Source organism: Emydura macquarii, unplaced genomic scaffold (assembly GCF_026122565.2).
Source record: "Emydura macquarii macquarii isolate MOO-44397 ecotype Brisbane River unplaced genomic scaffold, CSIRO-AGI_Emac_v2 contig_691, whole genome shotgun sequence".
Classification (NCBI taxonomy): domain Eukaryota; kingdom Metazoa; phylum Chordata; order Testudines; family Chelidae; genus Emydura; species Emydura macquarii.
Window position 1 is genome coordinate 9,836,226 of NW_027130828.1, and position 19,684 is coordinate 9,855,909.

The 19,684-nt window shown below is 49.6% G+C and overlaps 1 protein-coding gene across 1 annotated transcript; it reads left to right on the top strand.

The window, feature by feature from the left end:
• Nucleotides 1-6,735: 6,735 nt before the first annotated feature.
• FAM78A (family with sequence similarity 78 member A) lies at nucleotides 6,736-18,526 on the top strand. Its single transcript, XM_067541930.1, has 2 exons — nucleotides 6,736-7,623; nucleotides 14,164-18,526. The coding sequence occupies exons 1-2, from the start codon at nucleotides 7,301-7,303 to the stop codon at nucleotides 14,690-14,692; spliced, it is 852 nt and encodes a 283-aa protein (XP_067398031.1). The 5' UTR covers nucleotides 6,736-7,300; the 3' UTR covers nucleotides 14,693-18,526.
• Nucleotides 18,527-19,684: the final 1,158 nt, after the last annotated feature.

Consider the following 19,684-nt stretch of genomic DNA (forward strand, 5'->3'; position numbering starts at 1 on the left):
CACTCTCTCTCTTTCACTCATACACACACACACTTTCCACAAGCTCTAATCAGGGTCTCAGCCTTAAACATGAGCACAAGTGGTTAACTGGGGCACCACACAGACTTAGCAGCTTATTTCCCAATGTGATGGGAAAGGAAGGCAATTATCTGTCCAGTTCCCACACTTTCTAAAGGGCAGAGAGGAGGCAACTCAATGCTTGATTTTTCCCCCTTTTCAAGGGCAAGAATAGATTGGGGCAGGACTTCTGCTTTTAGCAGCTTGTTGCTAGTGGCCCCACATGTAGGAAGGCTGCAATGGTCCATGCCCCGGGAGGGGAAGTCGAGTTCAAGAGAAAAGTGTTGGATTCCCTACAGATCACACTGAGGCTGCATCATTCGCAGATTGCACTGAGTCCGGGCCCATGTTGCATGTGGGGAGGAAAAGGCGAAGCAGGTTTAGCAGAGGCACACCATGTTTTGGAAGCCAATCAGAAATACATGGCTTTGAAATATGATTAATAAACCATCAAAATGCCCCTTCCCTCCCTCACATGCATTCTGCAGGGCAGTGTGCTCTCTGCTCAGATTTCCAAGGCTGCTGGTGCTGAGTTATTTTGGTCTTGCAATCCGATCCACACTGGGTTTATTTTAGCACCTTGGAGAACTCCCAGGCTGATGGATTCCAGCTCCCTCCCCGGATCCCTTCCCTGAAGCCCTGCTCCAGAAGCCTTGCCAGCTAGAGGCAGACCAGGCAGCTGCCTGGGGTGGCAGATTTTTGAGGGCGGCAGACTGGCGGTGGCGGCAGAGGGACTGCCCAAGCATGTAGGAAGCCATCAGCCGGGGCTCCAAAAAGCAGGAAGGGGTGCCGAGCTGGGCGGCTGAGGAAGTGCTCCTGCCCCCTCCCTGCTACTCCCTGCCCCCCAGGGCACGTAAGGGAGTGGCCGCAACAGCGGCATAGGTGCTGAGTGGCTCGGGGCTGCTCCTGGCGGCTTCATCCACAAGTGCAGGGCCCCACCCGGCTCCATGTTGGCACCCCCGCTGCCCAGGCAGTGCCTGGCCCCTGCCCCAGCTGCCGCTTCAGCTCCCCCATGTGTGGGTTCTGGAGGGACAGCCACTGCACGGCCTATGAGTCCAACACTGAAAGGCAAAACCGGAAAAGTGCCAGGGGTGGGCTGGGCAGTGCAGGGGTGGCCCGGGGCCAGGCAGGCAGGTGGCAGTCAAGGGTGCAGAGTGCAGGGGGATGGGCTGGAGGTGCGGACTGGGGTTCGGTTTACAGAGGGTTGCGGGTGGCAGGAGGGGAACTGGTGGTGTGGGGCTGGGGGAAGCCAGGTGTGGGGGCCGGGCCAGGAAGGTGGGGGCCGAGAGGTGGAGAACCTCCACTCTGCCCAGTGGGAAGGAGCCCAGTGCCCATGATGCGAGGTGGGGTTTCATGCAGGACAAGGTGGGGGGGTCCACTGCCCATTAACTAGGCACCTCTGGGCGCCCATTAGGTTGTGCTGAGCAGCCCCAAGGGAAGAAGCTGCCACAGTGCAGGGGTGCTGCGCCAGGGCTCGCTCTCCTGAGCCCTGGGTAGTTGGTGCCAACCTGTCTGGAAAGGGCTTCTGGGAAAGGTGCCCCAGCAGGGATATTGCGGGCCCAAAGAGCGGGTCATGGTTGCTTGCAGGGCTTAGGGCACAGGCCCACGGGGCCCAGAGGCCTGGCCCAGCTCAACCACTAGGGCATCAGACTGTTCCCATCCCCCAGGGTCTGTCCCATCAGCCTCCAACCTGGCTGCAGGAGGTTCAGGGGTGGGAATAGCAGCAGTGGGGGAGGTGCAGGGGGTCTGCTGCAAATGTCTAGGAGACTAGGAGAGGGCAGCAGACTGAAGTTTTGCCTAGGATGGATGATTGCCTTGAGCGGCCTCTGCCCAGGGCCCAGCACATTTCCCCTCCTTGTCAGCTCTCTCCCCAGACAGCCAGCACACTCCTCCTCCCAGTCTGGTTCCACATTCCTCTGGGCAGGGGGCAGGGGAGAGGTGATGGCCCAAATTCCCTGCATAGCTGTTGCTGCCTATCAGATCAGTCGGCAATCCCAGCCGCCTAGCCTGCCCTGGAAATGCTGTCAGGAAAGACCAGCAATGCCCCTGTCGCCAAGATTCTGGAGCCCTTCCCACCCCCGCCAACACCAACATCAGCGACACCCTCGACGCTCCCTGAGCGCCAGCAGCCAAGGCCAAAGAGAGGCAGCAGCAGACACTTGCAGCCGACCTGCTTAACCTCAAAACCTTCTGCCTTCCTCTGACAGGACTTGGTTTCCAGCGGCTTTTGATTTGGAGGTGGCAGTGAAGGAGGAGGTGGTGCATGGGGGGAAAAGGAACCTTATTTAAAATATATGACACTGTTCTGGAGCATTAATCTTAAATGCTATAGCAACGCTAGTTCAAGCTGCAGTATTTGAGTCCCTTAGTAGAGAATACTGCAGTATTTTTTTTTTAAATAAAGGAAGAAAGGTGCTGTATTTCCATCCTCCTGGAAACTCTGCAGAAACAAGATGATGGTGCAATGCATCAGCCAGGAGGAAATAGCCCCAGGAAGAATGGAGAGTGGGGATGTTCTGGTGTGATGGGGGACACAAACACCAAACAGATTAAAGAAGGAAAAGCATCCTGTAGACAGCTGAAGGGATCAACATATATTCCCAAGCAATACATAATATTTTGTCACTGCTGGGTCAGGGGGCCGAAAAGGCCAGCCTTCCACATGAACCTTTTCACCTTCAAGCTCTTCAACATACTATAGCACAGGTATCATTTTACCCAGTCCTCACATGCTGCCACTGCTGGAGAGAAATGTGGCAATTGTTTAACAGTTCCCAACATGCTACACAGCCATGTAGGACAAGATGTGAAGAGGAATCCAGCTGAAACTGCAGAGATGATTTGGAGTTTTAGGCAGAATATAATGACCCAAATTAGAAATTCACCAGGACACCAACATTAAACAAGCTTAGTTCTAGAGAAATTTCAACAGAACAAGATTCTATTAAAATCTAAATGCTTCTTGAAAATCAGGTTGATTTTGCCAGACTTTGATTTCAGAAGAAAATAAGGGGGGGGGGAGGGAATTTACAGCAAGGTTGAAATGTCCCCTTTTCAACATTTTTTGAATGAAACATTTCAATTTTTTATTTTGAAACGACTATAGTTCTGAATGGGAAAGAAAACATTTACAAATCTGAAATTCTCAGCGTAGAAAAATTCCCAAAAATGTTAGTTTCGGGTCAATGGAAACATTTTGGTTTTATTTTATGTTATAATATATTTTGAAATTTTTAGTTTCCGTTCCCATTCAGACCCAAGCCAGATTTCAAAATCTCAAAGTTCTTCACAAACCAGAACTTCTGTTGTCCACACAACTCTACTCAACTCTTGAAAAAAGCACAGTGGGATTTTTAATTACCTTGTTTTAAGTCTCTTCTAGAGAGCATCACTCACAGCATCATAATGTCCTGCACACTGGTTCAGTACTGACTGGGTAGAAAGCAGTCTTCTGGGAGCCAAGAACTTCTCAGTTCTACGCCACTCTTCCTCCACCAGACTTGATGTGAGCTCTTGGGCAAATCACTCCCTTGTAACCTCTGTGTGACTCAGTTTCCCTGTCTGTTGCAGGGATAGTAATAATCAATAATTAGTCCAATGTTTGCATAGCACTTTGAAAAATGCAAAGCACGCAAATATTGCAGCTTGCTGAATGATCAATGCCCCCTCTAGCAGCTGAGTTTCCTTGGAGGCTCCCAATCAAAGACTGACCAGCTCTGACCCTATTTAGCTCAGTTTGACAATTTCACAAGCCAACAGGGTGTGGTTGCACAATGTGGAAGCTTAGGTCCATGCCTAGTTAGACTGTAAGTGACAAATTCAAATAGGAGCAAACGCGCTCTCTTTCCTGCTCCATCGGGGGCTAGTCTCTGCTCTCCGCTCCCCTACAATCATTCCTTCCTAGGGTCAGGGCTTGCTTGGCAGCTCACCACTCCCCGCCCCATCAGCCTGTCCTACCCTGGCGGCCAGGGAAATTCCTTCTGTGGCGCTCTCTGGGCTTGAGTGCCCCTCCCTGGCTCTTTCTGTCCCAACAACTTACCCATTGAGTGGGGTTCCCCGTTCTGCTCCATTCAACATGAAGCATGGAAGGGTCATGAAGACTGAGAGCAGGCCAAGGAAAGGGAGAGGGCTCCGCATCATGACATCTCATGCTGCTCTCCACAGCAGGAGGGTGGGCGAAGGAGGGAGCCTGGCTGCAGAGAGAGAGAGGGGAAAAGGCTGAACGTTATTGGTCAGAATGAGAGTTGGAGATGGGCCTCTTCGTGTCAGCACATCCCAGTGAAATTCCTGTGCGCTCGCTCGGGTCTCAGATCCAGTGGACCCCATTGTAGTTCCAGCACTGCCCATAAGGAGCAGATACAGCCTCGCCCTGTCCCGAAAGCATCCACGTGTCTGAATTTCCCTCGGCCGCTCAACCTTCTGCGTGTTTATTAGACTGTAGAGTCAAGGACAGAGATTGTATCTGGGTAGATTGTATGGTGCCAGGCACATGGTCTGAGCTAAACAAATTGTGTGTGTGTGTAAATAACACACAAGTGTCCACCTCATTATATTGATATAATAGACTATACTGTTGGTTGATCCTGGGCAAATCATTTCATGTCTCTGTGCCTGTTTTCCAGTCTGTAAAATGGGGCTAATAATACTGACCTTCTTTGTAAAGAGCTTTGAGCTCTACAGATGAAAAGCACTGAGAACTAAGAATTATTATTCTATAGAAGTGTACACACGTGCGTGCACGCACCCCAGGTTGCAGATGTGCTTACCGCCCGGCAGGGTTTAGGCTCAGATTTTTCAAACATGCCCAGGAAAAAATTCAATTTGGCAATTGGCTTATATACACCAGGACCATGGCAGCAACACTGCAAATTCAAGTATCAGCCATACAGGTTAATGACTTTCCCACCAGCTGTTGCTTCTTCCCAATCAGCCGCTTTCAATTTCCTGTAGCTGCCAGCTATTCCTTAGTGCCCTTTCCCCACTACAGAGAGGTTTAGCTTTTCCAGCGGCAGACTGCCCACCCAGCCCATCGCGCCTAAGACGAAAGGAATTTCAAGCCCCGACTGAATCCACCTGCCAAAGTCCAGCCAGCAGATATTCCGGAGGAGACAAGGGCCAGCATTCAAATGACAGAAAACGTGTTTAAAAAATAGGCGGCGTTCAGAAAACCCAAAACTACATTACCCAGCATGCCGGGAGCTGCGGCAAGGAAACGCCGGTTTTGCAAAGAGGTTTAGCTCCAACAGCTGCAGTTGAAGCGAGGAATACAGGGGGAGGGAGGGATGAGAGGCAGCCGGAGACCTGCTAATAACACTACTGCGATTGGAGGGGGGCTGAGGGAAAGGAGCTGCCATGCACAGGGCTCCCTCCCTGGCCAGCCTGCAGGAACAGCGGGGCGGCAGGAGAAGCCCACGGGCACCGCAAGGCTGAGTTTCGGCAAACTTTGACCTGCTTGCCTTTCGGATGCTGCAGCAGACACAGAAGCCGGATTTGGTGCCCCCGCCGTCCCGGGGAGCAGCCGAAGCACCGATCGGCGGGCGCGGCTGACAGACAGTTCAGCTCCGGCCCCCCGCGTTATTTATTGCAAAGGGAGGAAGCTTGCGGCAGCGAGCGGCAGGAGGGGGCTCGATCCGGCTTTCCTCGCCGTAAAGCCAAAGCGCCCAGCCTAGACACCCCCCGCAGATGCAGGGCTGGCTGGACAAGCCTGTCCCGACCCCCAGCAGCTCCGAAGCGACCTGTGAATGACATTTGTCCAAGGGGGGGGGAGGTGCATTTATTGAAATGCAGAGTCCCCCCCAGGGGCAGGATGCGGTGAAGCTCGGAAGAGATCAGGAAGGATAAAGCGGGGGGGGGGGATCCTCTTCTCTTCTCTTCTCTGGCCCTCGCTCCCCGTTCACACCTGTGCAAAGGACGCCCGGCCCCGGCCTGCAGCTGATTCCCTGGGGGTGACCGGGAGCCGGGGCCCTGGAGACGAGAAGGAGCAAGGGGGGGGGCAGGCGGAGGAAGGCAGGCTGCGGAGCCCGTGCGGAGACATCTGAGGACACCGGCGGCGGCGTGACATGCGATCCGCCGCACCATCCGACTAAACGCCCGGCGCTGGGAGGGGAGGGCGGGGGGAGCTGCTCAGCCAGCGGCCGGCTCGTCTCAGCCCGGCTGCGCATCCTTCCCCGGCCCAGGGGGATGCGAGAGGAGATGTCACGGGAGGCGATTGTTTGCTGCAGCCTGGGTCAGCGCGGCGGGTAGGGAGCCCGGGGCAGAGCCGAGCAGCAGCAACCGCCAGTGACTGACAGCCAAGAAACTTTGACCAAACTTCTCGAGATCTCCGCGCCCGTCTCCTCCCCATCCCGCAGCCAGGTCCTGCCCTGCCCTGCCCTGCCCTGCCCTGCGAGGACTCGAACCGGCCGAGGTGGCCCGCCGCACAGACCGTGAGCTCGGTGTTTGCAGTGGGAATCCTCCACCGTGACGGAGGGAAGGGACAGCAAAGTTGAAACGGAAATCAGAGAAGTGGTGCAAGAGCAAGATCTGAAGTGTCGCCTCGGCACGTGCTCGCTCCTGGTTTTATTTCTGTCCCCTCCTATTTTATTTGTAAATGCAAAGCAGGGGAAATGTGATGTGACAAAGACCTCCGATTTAAGCTATGTATTACTTAAAATAAATCAGCAACACGCACATCTCTGGCATCTGCAGCAGCCTCACCCCCAGAGCTGTGGCTGATTTAACATTTCCCCCCCATCTTTAATTTTAATTTATTTTTTTAAAATTGTTTTTCTTTGCAAAGGGAAGTGATGAACAACTGCAAGTCAGGAAGTGAAAATCTACGGCAGCCCTGACAAGAAGTATTTTATTATTTATATAGATGTGTCTATCAGCATTCTCTGCTTTTTCATCCAAAGAATAAAGGGAAATGCCAGTTTCTGTGATGTTTCATGGTGAACAACAGATGGCATTCAAGAAAAGGAAGGACTAAACATCTCATCTTTAAAAAAGGACATGATTATTTATTGAACTCAAGACTTTTTTTAATCCAAAGAAGATATGAACAAAAGATTTCATCTGTCATTAAATGGAGAATAAGAAAATGCCCCTTTGCTTCTGAAGTGCAGCTAAATCATAAGAGCAGCAGCGGTGGTAATACTGACATTAAAATAAAGACTTTGGATGATGAATTTTCTATCCTATGGATATCAATTTTGAGATTACAAATCAGGAAGATCTGTATTTGATCTAGCACCATCTCCTTTCAATGCCTAATCTTCCCCAGGATTGCTGGAGTATCCTAGGAATTACACTGGTGGTGTATGCCATGGGCTGTATTCAGAGTATCAGCTGCAAATCCAAAGTTTTCCGGGAAAGTATTTCAGTGATTGAAGTGAAAGCCTCCATCGATTCCGTTCCCACCAGCATTGACGAGTCATCCAGCGTGGTTCTGCGATACCGGACCCCTCACTTTCGAGCTTCAGCCCAGGTCTTGGTACCCGCTATCCACAAGAAAGAGACCTGGATCGTGGGTTGGATTCAGGCTTGCAGCCATATGGAGTTTTACAACCACTATGGGGAGCAAGGAATGTAAGTATTTTCAGTGAGTGTGAGAGCATGTATGCGTGTGCGCGTACGGAGAGGCAGCAGGGAAGCAGGAGTTGGCTGCTGAAGGATCTTTAAAGCCTTTGATTTTACTTTAAAACCTTAAAATCTCTCAGATTAAAACCGGGCACTTTTTAAAAAAAAGAGATAAGGGTTTGATCCTGCCCCCTTAAAGGCAACTGGCTTGACTCCAAGGGGAACAAATTCAGGCCCTAGAACAGAAATAGTTGGTTTGGTAGCAATCCATATACAATACCATGTTATCAAAGGTTGTTCCAGAGTTCCAGCAACAGTGTAAATCCTTAAAGCAGAAGTCACTCCTGCCATGAGACTACAGATTTGGTAGAAGACAAAGGTATTGCTTTTCATATTATAAGGGAGTCCCCCTCATTTCAGCTCTTTTTAAAAAAAGAAAGGGTGCTTTTTGACAAATCAGAATGCAAAAAAATGCGGACTCTTGCAGCGTTCCGCTGGGTTGCTATTCCTGCAATGTGCTATCAGCAGGGCCAAGTGCTTGACTTTAACCCAGCGGTAAACATAAGACAGCATTAGGGAGCTGAATCATGTTTGCTTTGCTCATTGCAACAGGCGGCCTGCATGGGTGAGGCAAGCTGGATTTGGTTGCAAGAGTGACAGATTAACCCATTGCATCACCCTGAGGCTGCAGTTAAAAATGTACATCCTCCATCCACACCACCTAAGAACAGGAAGTGAAAAGAGAAAAGTGGAAAAAAACCCACCTCCCTACCTCCAAATTGTGATGTAAGTGGAAATGCAGCTCTCCTTCTCTCTCTAAATAAAGAACACACACACCCCTACCTAGAATTGTACATGCATGGCCACGGGTAAAACTAGGAGAAAACTCATGGTGCAGCGGAAGTGGGTTGCCCAGTCAGCAGTACAAGAGCCTGCCTTTGGAACCTAGCGTAGGCTAGGCGTAGCAGATGGCTTGGTGACTAGACGTGCTGATGGTGCCCAGTCTCCTGGGGAAGATAGCATGAAAAGGTCAGGCTTAAGCAACCGTCCGGCTTGCTAACTCAACGAGCACTGCGTGAGGGAGATGCTTCCCCTACGTGGGGGAAAGACACTCAGGTCAACTCCAAGTAAAAGGGGGGTTGTGGGGAAGAGTAGGGAGACAGAGGATAGAACCAAAAAGCAGATGAACCTAACACAGTGCCTTCCCAAAAGGTCCAACTGGCCCTCTGCTGAACTCCGCCTTCCAGCCTCCCCGCCCCTCCCCTCCCCTCCTCCGGGAGCACTGCAGGACCCAGAGAGAGCAAGCTTACATACATTAATGTCCAGCCTAACGACATGCTGTTGACATCTCAGACATGATGCGAACATGTGCCTGCGAGGCCCAGTACCCTGGGGAGCAGAATGCCAAGGAGCAACAGTTCCTGCCTTCTGTCCCTCTTTCCTTTCTCCGCTCATGGCTTGAGCAGAAAGCGCCTCCTCATCAAAAACATTAGCGACAGCCAAACATTGGTAGAGACAGGTTTGGTGGGGTAGGGGGTAAGATTTACTGATTCTAAAGCATATGCAGTGGGCCTGACCCCGGAAGGGTGCGGCTCACCATCTGCTCTTTAAAATAGGGTTTTTGCAGGATAAGGCCCAGCAACAAGAAATTAGGACTGGGGGTTTAAAAGAAGCTCAAACAAAGTAGGTGCCACTAGGATTTGGGTGCTTAACTCCATAGGCTCATTTGACAATCTCAGCCTAGATGATCAGGTGCAAAAATCCACTGGTGCATAAATAGAAGTGGGTATTCAGTAAAATAAAACAAACTGGGCAGTTGTGTTCTATTCCCAGCTCTGTCACTGACACACACAGAGCCTGGGCAAGTCACTTTGTCTCTCTGTGCCTCAGTTTCCCCATCTGTAAATTGTCTACCTTCCTTTCTAAAATGCTGGGATAGCTATAGATTACAAGTTCTGTGTAAGACCTAAGAATTATTGGAGCTGTGAAAATGAAGTGCAACACATATACAGAGGAGCCATTAGCTATAATTCAGTAAACTATGTAAACGTAGGGATGAAAATATCTTTGTACGTGTGCAAAGAGGGGCTTTCCTATGGGGCCATCCATATTTAGCTGATTTTGTACATTATGGAAACATGATTAAAAGTTAGTTGGCCTCCCCAGGCCATTTCCTCAGAACGTTGCCCCCAAGACCTGCCACATGATAAAACTATAAACTACGGCATTTGGGGAGAAAAGCCTCTTAATGCCATTGCAGTATGTTGGACTGCAAGAGCTTTTTACCAATGGAAATCTGGGCTGAAAGGAAGGGCCAGATCGGCAGCTGGTGTACAACAGCGTATTTCTGTTGTCTTCAATGGAGTTTCACTGATTTACAGCAGTGAAGAATTTGGCCCAAACTCTCCATCTTAAAACTGGGATTTTATTTTTAAATCACCGTTGCAGCAGACCATTAAACCAGGCTTTAATAACTCTGAATAAAAAAATGCATGTCACCGCCTTGGGCGAAGTCTGATGGCACAGGCAGGATTCAGACTGAGAATGGAAGCTTTGTCTTTGCACCTGGCTTTGAAGCGTTTTTGCTTTTACATTCTGATGTTGTCACTCAGTCATGTATAAGCTGGCCATTGCACTGAAGGCAAGCATGAGCCGTACACCCCTCAGTACTAGATGGAGGAGAGATACAGAGAAGGGAATCCTTCGAAAACGCGCTTGTTTAAAAGGATGTCAACAGCTCAGTGATTAGGTGCCAAACGTTTAGGTTTTACACACCAAAGGGGAGCTTTTGAAAAACCTAATACTAAGAGAAATATCATTGCTTCAAAAGTCACTGAACGCTTCCCCTCGCCTGTGAAGATTCTCCCTGCAGCATCATGAGCTGCAAGCAAACAGCAGAGCAATAGAGCACAAGGACTATGAAGTGAAAACTGCTGCTGGTCCTAGCCTATTGTCCTTTTGCAGACAACTGTTATTGGTTATTATTGTAGCACTGTTACATTGAGAGCCCAGTTCTGATACCATTGCTTATCTGGAGTAGACTATATACCCCTGCAGGTTCTGATACCACCACCTGGCACTGAATTTACCAAGTGTCTGTGCAGATCACCTGAGGCCAGGACGTTTGAAAGCGACTAGTGATTTTTGAGACACCTTAAAGGAGCCCCATTTCCAGGAAGTGTTGAGCACCTGCCCTCTGAGAATCAGGCCCATTCGAGGTGTTAAATTGGGCCTAAAGTCGCCTTGGAGGATCTTGAACCCAGATTTTAGCATCCTGTGCAATTTCCTAAAATAATGCTTTATGCTTAATATTTTACTTTTATGTTGTGTCTTCCGTCCTGCAAGACGGCTGAGCATTGCACAGACTAGATATCTCCCACGCCACTGACGTGCAGCCTCTTGTTACACAGCACACCACAACACAGCAAGTGCAGTAGGGCTTCTAGTCAAGGAGACCAGGACAAACCTCTACTCTTATAAAATATTCTATAGGATGATAAGAGCGAAACATCCATTGCTAACTAGTGAAAGAAATCTCATGGTTATAACACATGGAGATTTCCAAACATGAACTAATTAGTCCTCAGAACAGCTTTGTATTATTCCCATGTTTCAGGGGAAACTGAGGCAAGGAACGGTTCAGTGGCTTGCCTTAAACCATTACAATGAGTCAATATCAAAGCTTGGATTAGAATGTAGAAGCGCCTACTCCCGGTCCTGTGCTCAAAGCACATTTCTCTGATTTAACTTAAGGGCTATTTTAAAGCTGGGACATAGGACCTGTAGCGAAGTGCAAGAGAATCACCCTAACACATAGTAATTCTAACGTTTTATAACCCGTAGGAATTCAGTGTGCAAATGAGAGCCAGCACTGCCAGCCCGATTTTTTAAAAGAATGCCTACAGAATGCACCTTGGCCTTTGGGCCCACGTCAGCATTTATGATCCCTCAAGTCTGGTGCATTTACTCTGCAAAAAATCAGGCTCTCAACTGAGCTAAGCTACCTCTGGTGTCATGTTCCTCTTACCCAATAATCAGCTTCTCAAAATGGGCTTGAAACATCCCACTGGATGGTAAAAAGGGTAAAAAGTCCAGCATTTGGCATTAAATGTGCAGACAGGGACAGGAACATTGTTGTGCATCTTCTCAAGAGAAAGCACTGGCGTTTTTGTTGGGACTCCTGAGAGTACGTTTAAACTTGCAAACAGGATGACTGACTGCAGCTGCACCCTATGCCACCCCACCCCCCGCTTTAGAGGGCACTGAACCATCCAGCCTTTGCTTTTGTGGTTACTGTGATGGCCTCCAAACCGTTGGGTCTGGCAGTTTTGTCTAACGGTGACAGCTGTGACGAGGAGTCAGACGTTCTAAGTTCTTTCCCCAGCTCTGCCACTAACAGTTATCATTTGTATTGTGGGACGTAGTGCCTGAGGCTCCAACCAAAACTGGCCCCACACTGTGCTGGGCACCGCACACGTGTGAGGCGCTCTGCTCTGAAGAGCTGACAGGCTACCTAGGCAAAAGGCGGGAGGGGAAGCAAAGAGGGGAAGTGACTTATCCAAGCTCACCCAGCAGGCCAGCAGTGGAGCTCAGGAACAGACCCCAGATCTCCTGAGTCCCCCTCTAGGGGCCCAGCCCCTGGACCACACACTCTCACCGCTCTAACTTGCTGAGTGCCGTTGGGTCAGGCATTTATGGCCCGATTCTCAGAAGCATCGAGTGCTCCCAGACCCTGATGTTAGTGTGATCTTCAAGGGCTGAGCAACTTTGGGGGGAAAAAAAATCAGCCCATTTACCTCTGTAGCTGCATGTGTAAAATAGACAAAGCACAAGGTAGGCGGACGGGGTGTGACGGTGCCTGTTACCATTTGGAAAATGCAGGGAGATCCCTGGATTTAGATGTGCAAAACATTATACTCAGATCCTTTGTACATTTAAGTCAATCTACAGAGATTTAAAAAAAAAAAAAAGCATGCATGCAAACCTTCAGCCAATGGTGTAATATGTTAAATGCCAATGTTACTTCTCTTACAAGTTTTGAGACATTTTAGCAGCCTTGGCTTATAGGGAAATGAGGAGTTTATTTTGTTGGGGGTGGCTGAATTTCTGCATTTTGATTGGCAGCAAAAAGTAGAAGGCAACACTGGGGAGTGACGGGAAAAGGAGGCGGAGCTTCCCTTGAGTGACATTTCCCCAATGGAAAGCCCCTCCTACTCCTAAATTTGATCAGGAGAGCAGAGTTGAGTCCAGCTGCTCTGATGGAGGGAGAAGGGCTGGGGCGGGGAGGATGGAAAAGGTCCCTCTGTGTGCAAAACAGACTCACTTTAGCTTTTAATTTGCCAGTGGGACCATTTACCTCTCTGCACCCTCCTGCTGCCTAATTCAGAACAATCGGGCCAGCTGTACCCCCGCCCCTCTGCAGGGAGGGCTGCTCAGTCTGTTGAAGGTGATCTGCAAAGTAACAGCCTGAGGGTCACTGGAACAACTTGCCTCATTATAATTGGTTTGGTCGGGTTTTATCAGCACAATCAAGGCTTGTGCTGTAAGAACGTTGCCAGATTAAAGTGGAGGGACTGGTGAAAGGATGGGGGGGGGGGGGGTGTAGGGCTTTATTTAATATCATTTGTATTGAAGTAGTGTCCGGAGCCCCTGCTCAGTATCAGAACCCCATTATGCTGGGGGCTGTACAAGACAATCCTTGCCCATGACTGCTATAGAGCAGGGGCAGATGGGGAGGACGTGAACAGTAGTGTGTGATTAGAGACCGAACGAAGAGAAGAAGGTCCCTGCTAACTGAAGTATTTATTTCCGTACTTAGCGAACAGCAGGGCTAGTCCAAGCCCACAAAGAGCCCTCTGAAAACCATTAGACGGAGGCCCTCCTCTCCCTACCGCTCAAGGCGGCTTCTCCCATCCCCTGGGATTATGAGTCTGGCTGCCGGCTTGGCAGCAGCTCTGCCTACTTGGGAGTTTGACTCCTGCTCTTACTTAAAACCAACATGGGCCAAGAACCTGGAGGCAGCTTGTGTGTCCGGGAGGTGAGGGTGGGGGGTGTTCAGCAATGGCTGAGCAAGGAGCAGCACAAGACTGCTGGCTGCAATAAGGTGATTTTAAGGGACAGAAGAAAACAGAACTGGGGGCAGGTCTCAGGGTTCTGGCAGGGATATCAAGGGCCCCCTCTATATGTTTACAACACGAGTAGTTCAGTTATGCCCACATTGGTACCAAGCCTATAGACTGAGCTTCTAATTGCTACTAAGGTTAAGTGGGGGGTGGGCGATTCTGCAGGGTACTGAGCTCCCAACACTGTTTGATACCAGTTGCAGTGGTGCCACCCAGCTTTCAGGATCGGGCCTGGGAATTAGCAACACTATTTTAACAGAAGGGACGAGCTCTCACTGCAGAGTAACACGGGGCACACAGATCCCGATAGGTGAAGATAGAGGGGAGCCGCACTCAGAACTGTCTCCCTCAGGCAGCAGAATGAAAATCCAACCCAGTGAGTTCCTGCACTAATTAGTTATCCGTCATTCGTTCTTGGCTGCGGCAGGTCAAGTTGGGAACTCCCAGATCTGCAAGATGGCAAGATCCAAGCCATAAGCGACTCTGACGGCGTGAACTACCCCTGGTACGGCAACACCACAGAAACCTGCACAGTCGTGGGCCCCACCAGGAAGGAATCCAAGTTCAACATTAGCATGAATGACAACTTCTACCCAAGCGTCACATGGGCGGTGCCCGTCAGCGAGAGCAACGTGGCGAAACTCACAAGCATCCACCGGGATCAAAGCTTCACCACCTGGCTGGTCGCCACCAACACGGCCACCAGTGAGATGGTGATCCTGCAGACTATCAAGTGGCGTATGAGGCTGGGCATCGAAGTGAATCCCAGCAGACCCTTGGGGCAGCGTGCTATGCTGCAGGAACCCTCTGCTCAAGAGCAGCCCCAGGTCCTTAACAAGAATGAGCCAATACCACCCAGTGCCCTTGTGAAACCCAATGCCAATGATGCTCAGGTACTCATGTGGAGGCCAAAGGATGGGCCACCCCTCGTGGTGATCCCTCCAAAATATCGGTAAGAGCAACCTGGCATCCCCCGGCACCTGAAGGGAAGGAAAAAAACCCAACCCACTTAGAGACTTTTAAAATCTAAGCAAAATTGAGATGCACTTTTTATTTGTTCAACAGAAATGCAACCATTCTACCTTCTCCCGTTGGGACGGATCTCACTGTGCTAAAGCTAAAGGGGAGACTTTGACCAGGGGTCTGTCTCGTCACCTGATTCCTAAGGGAGGAATCAAAGTAAACTAAACTAAACTTCATTTCCAGCCCTGTAGCTTTCTTTTCTTCCCGATTTTAGTTACTCTTTGAACTTCAGTCTCATTAGCTCACCCATGGTGTCCAGAACAAAAAGTTTTTATCTGGGATTTAATTATGTTTGATGGGAGGAAAGGGATTTTTTTTTTCCCAGAATGAAATTCAAGTTCCTGGAGCAAAATGTTGACTATTTATTTATGAGGAGGATTTTTTTAAATGATAAAAAGGTTCTGAGTTGCAAACCTAAGTCATGCGGCCTTATGTAGACTCTACTTCGCATTGCCAAACTTTTGCCTTAAAGCTGTGTTTGAAAGAAAATTTCATCTCACCAAGCTAATTTCACCAAGATTTTAGGGAGAGGCAGGGGAAGCATTCTGGAGCAAGGGACAGATGGTCAGCGTATCAAGGGATGATGAGGAAGGAGCCTGATTAAAAAGAAAACCTTCTTGGTTTTAAATATGGAACAAGAAAGCAAGGAAATAAACCCAGCTCACAAATGGTTGGTTTCCTGTTTTAGCAGAAATGGAGTGAGTATTGCGTACACAGTAGCAACGCAAGAAACAAATCTATCATAGAAACGTCTTTGGATGAGAGCTGCCGGGCCCCTTCCCTGCTCAATAGAAGGAGTTATCACAGCCTTGCATTGCTTAAGTCTTCTGGGCTCAGCCTCCTTCGGCATGGGAATATGGAACAATCTAAACAGTGGTGGGAACGACTGAAGATGTGGTACTCAAGAGGAAACGCCAGGCAAAGGAGTTAGTTCCAACTTGTTCCTCTTGAGGAGATGACTTTATTCTTCCAAACTTGCCCACAATCATTTTCACATAGGGCATCGTGGCTGGTGGGTCACACACGAGTTGTAAGATACATGGGGTCAAATTCTGCCATTACTTACTCCCATGAAACACCAGTGAATTCATAACAGGTGGGGTGAGAGGAGCAAGATACAGAGGGCCCCATCTAAAATCCCTGGGGTACATGGGTGTGAATGAGGGCAGCTGTTGTTTATGATTCAGGAAGAATTATACCTCTGAAAAGAATATGCACCCATACAATTAACACTGAAAACAAAGAAAAGTCTCCTCTTACTATAGGTTCAGTGCTTACCTGGGCTGATGGAGAAGCATCCTCAAAACAAACTCATGGTCCTACAGGATTCACATGGCTTTCCGTGATAAGGCTCAAGCAGGGGTGCTGATGACGACACAGGGGCCTAGTTATGGTAGAAGGGTCCACATGTCCGCAGGTGACCCATAAGGTGGGGTAAATAATGCAAAATCTGCATCTGAGGAGGAGAATGCGCCAGGAAGTTAGGTCTGTTGGAACATAAGTCGGTGGTAATAAATTATTTGGTGCATCTCCTGGTGGCTTCAGAGAGACCACCTGTATTTCTCCAAAGACAGGAGGCATGAAAAGGAGGCGGCTCAATTGAGATGTGTCTGGCTGAGGGGAGTTTAGAAATAGAGAAAACTGTATGTTTGAGGCAGTGTGGGCTGCAGGACAAGGGAGGGGCTGGGAGGAGGAGACCTGCCTTCTGTTTTCAGCTCTGGCTGTATGGCCTCAGAGAAGTCACTTCACCTCTCCTCTGCACCTGTTTCCCCATCTGCAAAATGGGGACAATGACACTTCCCCTGATGGTGGAGCAGAGTTGCTTAGGGACGAAGAGTGCTCAAATGTTCTGAACCTGGCTGGCCCTTGCTTAGCTGGTCTCACTACGGTTCCCATCTGGAATGGCCATTTCCCATGAGGTGCTCCAAGAAACTCTATCCCTCCCACCACCCATCGGCTAAGCTGCTATCATTGCACCCAGCCTCCCCGCACACTCTTTAAAGAGTTCACCAGCAAAACAGCCTCAGGATTTCCCAGAACCCTCCCTACTTTGTGCCCCGCCCCTTTATTTTGGCAGCATGCTCAAATGCCAGCTGCCCGCCCAGGGCACATAAGCCCCGATGCTGGCTTCCAAGCCCCAGCGTCCCACATGACAGCACCATAGTCATCCTCCGCACTGCCAGACTGAGGCATTGATTCCCAGCAACAGCAGGGTTAATGGGCATCCCGGGATAGACTGCTGTAGCTGGGATCGTTCACAGATGCCAGCACTCTTCCCAATGGGTGGATCTTTGACTCAGGGAGTCACTCGTTAGAAGCAGTTTGCAAATGAATGGCCAAAGAAGGCTTAAAGCCAGGCTCTAGGTCTAGAGAGGATGATGACCCAGGCTCGTGAGACCATCCTGGTGTGCATGGCAAGCGCCTTGATCATTCTTAAGTTTCCTTCTTTCACATCTTGTCAGCTTCCAGCTATGGTTTGACTTGTACAGACCCTTGAGACTTATCCAGATCCTCTCCTGAGCAATACCATGCAATAGGAAATCACGGACTACAGCAAAATCTGTTGCTGCTGCGGCCGGACTGGTGATAGTTGGGGTGGGTCCCAGTGGGTGAAACTTGCAACCACTTTTCAGCAGCCCCAAAGGCTGGTGGTGGGGTTCTTCAGACCTGGCATTTCATTTGAGCCTGTTTGTGAAGTGCTGAGTATTTGCAGTTCCTTTTGATTTCAGTCCAGGTTGTGGGTTCTCAAAAACTCAGCACCCATTGTCTTAACTAGCTTCATGCAGGCGTGTTCTGAGGAAAGATTTTTTTCTCCTGTTCACCAGAAACCACATTCAGGGAATCCCCAGGGTCATATTTTATTTAGTGTGGCGTAGGCTTAGTCTCTGGGTACGTTAAACAAGCGAGAGTCGCACTGCCTGCCTTGCTGAATTGGATGCACCCATGCAATTTGGTATTGACCTCCTTGCTGAACTGTTGCACTGAGCAGACCTGGCCGTGCAGTAGACGTGAGAATGGCAGTTCGTGTCAGGGGTCAGAGTTTTGCATGGCCTTGTCTCCCCTTCCCTTAACTCCCACTCCCTCCTAAGAATGCCCCTACTCTGTTTCCTTGTTGGAAACATACCTGCCTCTTCCCTTTGCGCTGTCAGATGCTGGTATAGAAAAAGGACACTGCCTTTTTAAGACTTCATGCTTTGTGATTAAATAGTGATGTTTTTCCAATGCTGCTTCATTACAAAAACTGCTGAGGACAGATTGAGCCACACAAAAGGGGTGGCGGCTGGAAATAAAACGTGCTATAGACACCACTATTTATATGGCTGGTTAATAACTCAATAGCCATATATTTAGACTCCCTATCGATAGCACTTAGCCTCTCAGTTGGTACTTGAATGTGTAGGGCTCTAGTTCATGATGCACTGAGTGGCTGCAATCAGCAGAGGTAAATACAGCTATCACTCCAGTCGGCTGCTCTGGAGCCAAGCAATTGATGGGATTATACGAGGGATGCGTCCGGAAGAAGGTGCAGAGCTAAAGTTGGCTATTGGTGGCAAGATGAGCTAATGCACCTCAAGGTTCAGGTCTAGCAGGCGACACGAGTGTGGTGATCCCGTCTCACGCCGCTGGGGCCGGGCAGGTCTCTACAGCCCCAAACCACCGCACAAGCTGAAATGTGCCAATCTTTGCTCAGGAAGGATGGGGGCAATCTCTACTGCAAGTCAGGAGCAAGAGGCACAGGCAGAGCTGCCGAGGGGCCAGGATGGAAATAGCAGTGGGTTCCTCATGTTAACTTCCATCTGCCATATGCCAGAAGGGATGGCACGTGGATTGCGTTCCTGGCTTCCCACCATGCTTTTATGCAGCAGCTAACATGGCAGGAAGCATGGGCGGGCAGACAGCCTGAAATGCTGCTCAGCAATGGGGAAGGAACCTGTTCAGCCCAGAGCAGCTCAGTCGGATTAGGACAGTGCTTTTGGGGGAGGGAAAGGGTTACCTTAGACCTCGAAGCAGAGGTTCCTCTCTAGCATTCTGCCCACATTCCTGCCGCAGCAATAAGAACCGTCCTTGGTCTTGCAGAGATACTGTGAAAACATAACAAAGATGTACCGAGTCTGGACACTTAACAGAAATGTAAAAACAAAACCCTGCTTTTATAATGGAGAGAAATAAAGTGGAATTTTCAAAGAAGTCTGCCTGGAGTGGTTTGGAGATCCCCCCCCCCCCGCTTTTTTTTTTTTAAGGGAAAAGATTACATGGTGTTTGAATTCATGCTCATGTCTCGACATTAAACAAACACTCTGCTTGCAGTGTACATGCTGTTTGCGTGCATATTTCCAGCCCCTGATGGTGCACCAGAGACAGTGGGGGGAGATGTAGGTCAGCTTTCCATCCTCCCCTAACCATGATCCGGGCTGTTCTGTACCGTGTGATAAAAGAACTCCTAGTCTGGAGCACCCACCACACTAGACATCAGTTGAGCTTCTGCACAATTTGGCTACCTGACATGGTTTCCATACTTGCTTCGCAAGGACGTTGCCAAACTTTTTAATCTGCCTAGACACTGCATGTTGAGAAACCCATCTCTTCTCCCACCCTCCTACCCCTCGTGTCTCTCACAGGACTTCACACTGAGGACTACCAAGCACCCAGGGCCATTCTAGGGGCAGGTGAGCAGGGCAGTTGCCCGGGGCACCAACTTCTAAGGGGTGCCATGCAGCTGTGCTGGGTGTTACTTTGTTTTGGCATGTCACGTCGGAGGGTGGGGTGGCTGAAAATGTTTTCCGCCCTGGCCAGCAAAATGCCAAGGGCCATTCCACAAGCAGGCTTTTGTGGACCTTTGCTGGGCTGCAGGATGTAATTTAAGAGCCACAGATCCATAGGAATAACTTCAATCTACCCCTCTTCCTTCTGTTTCCCTAATTCTC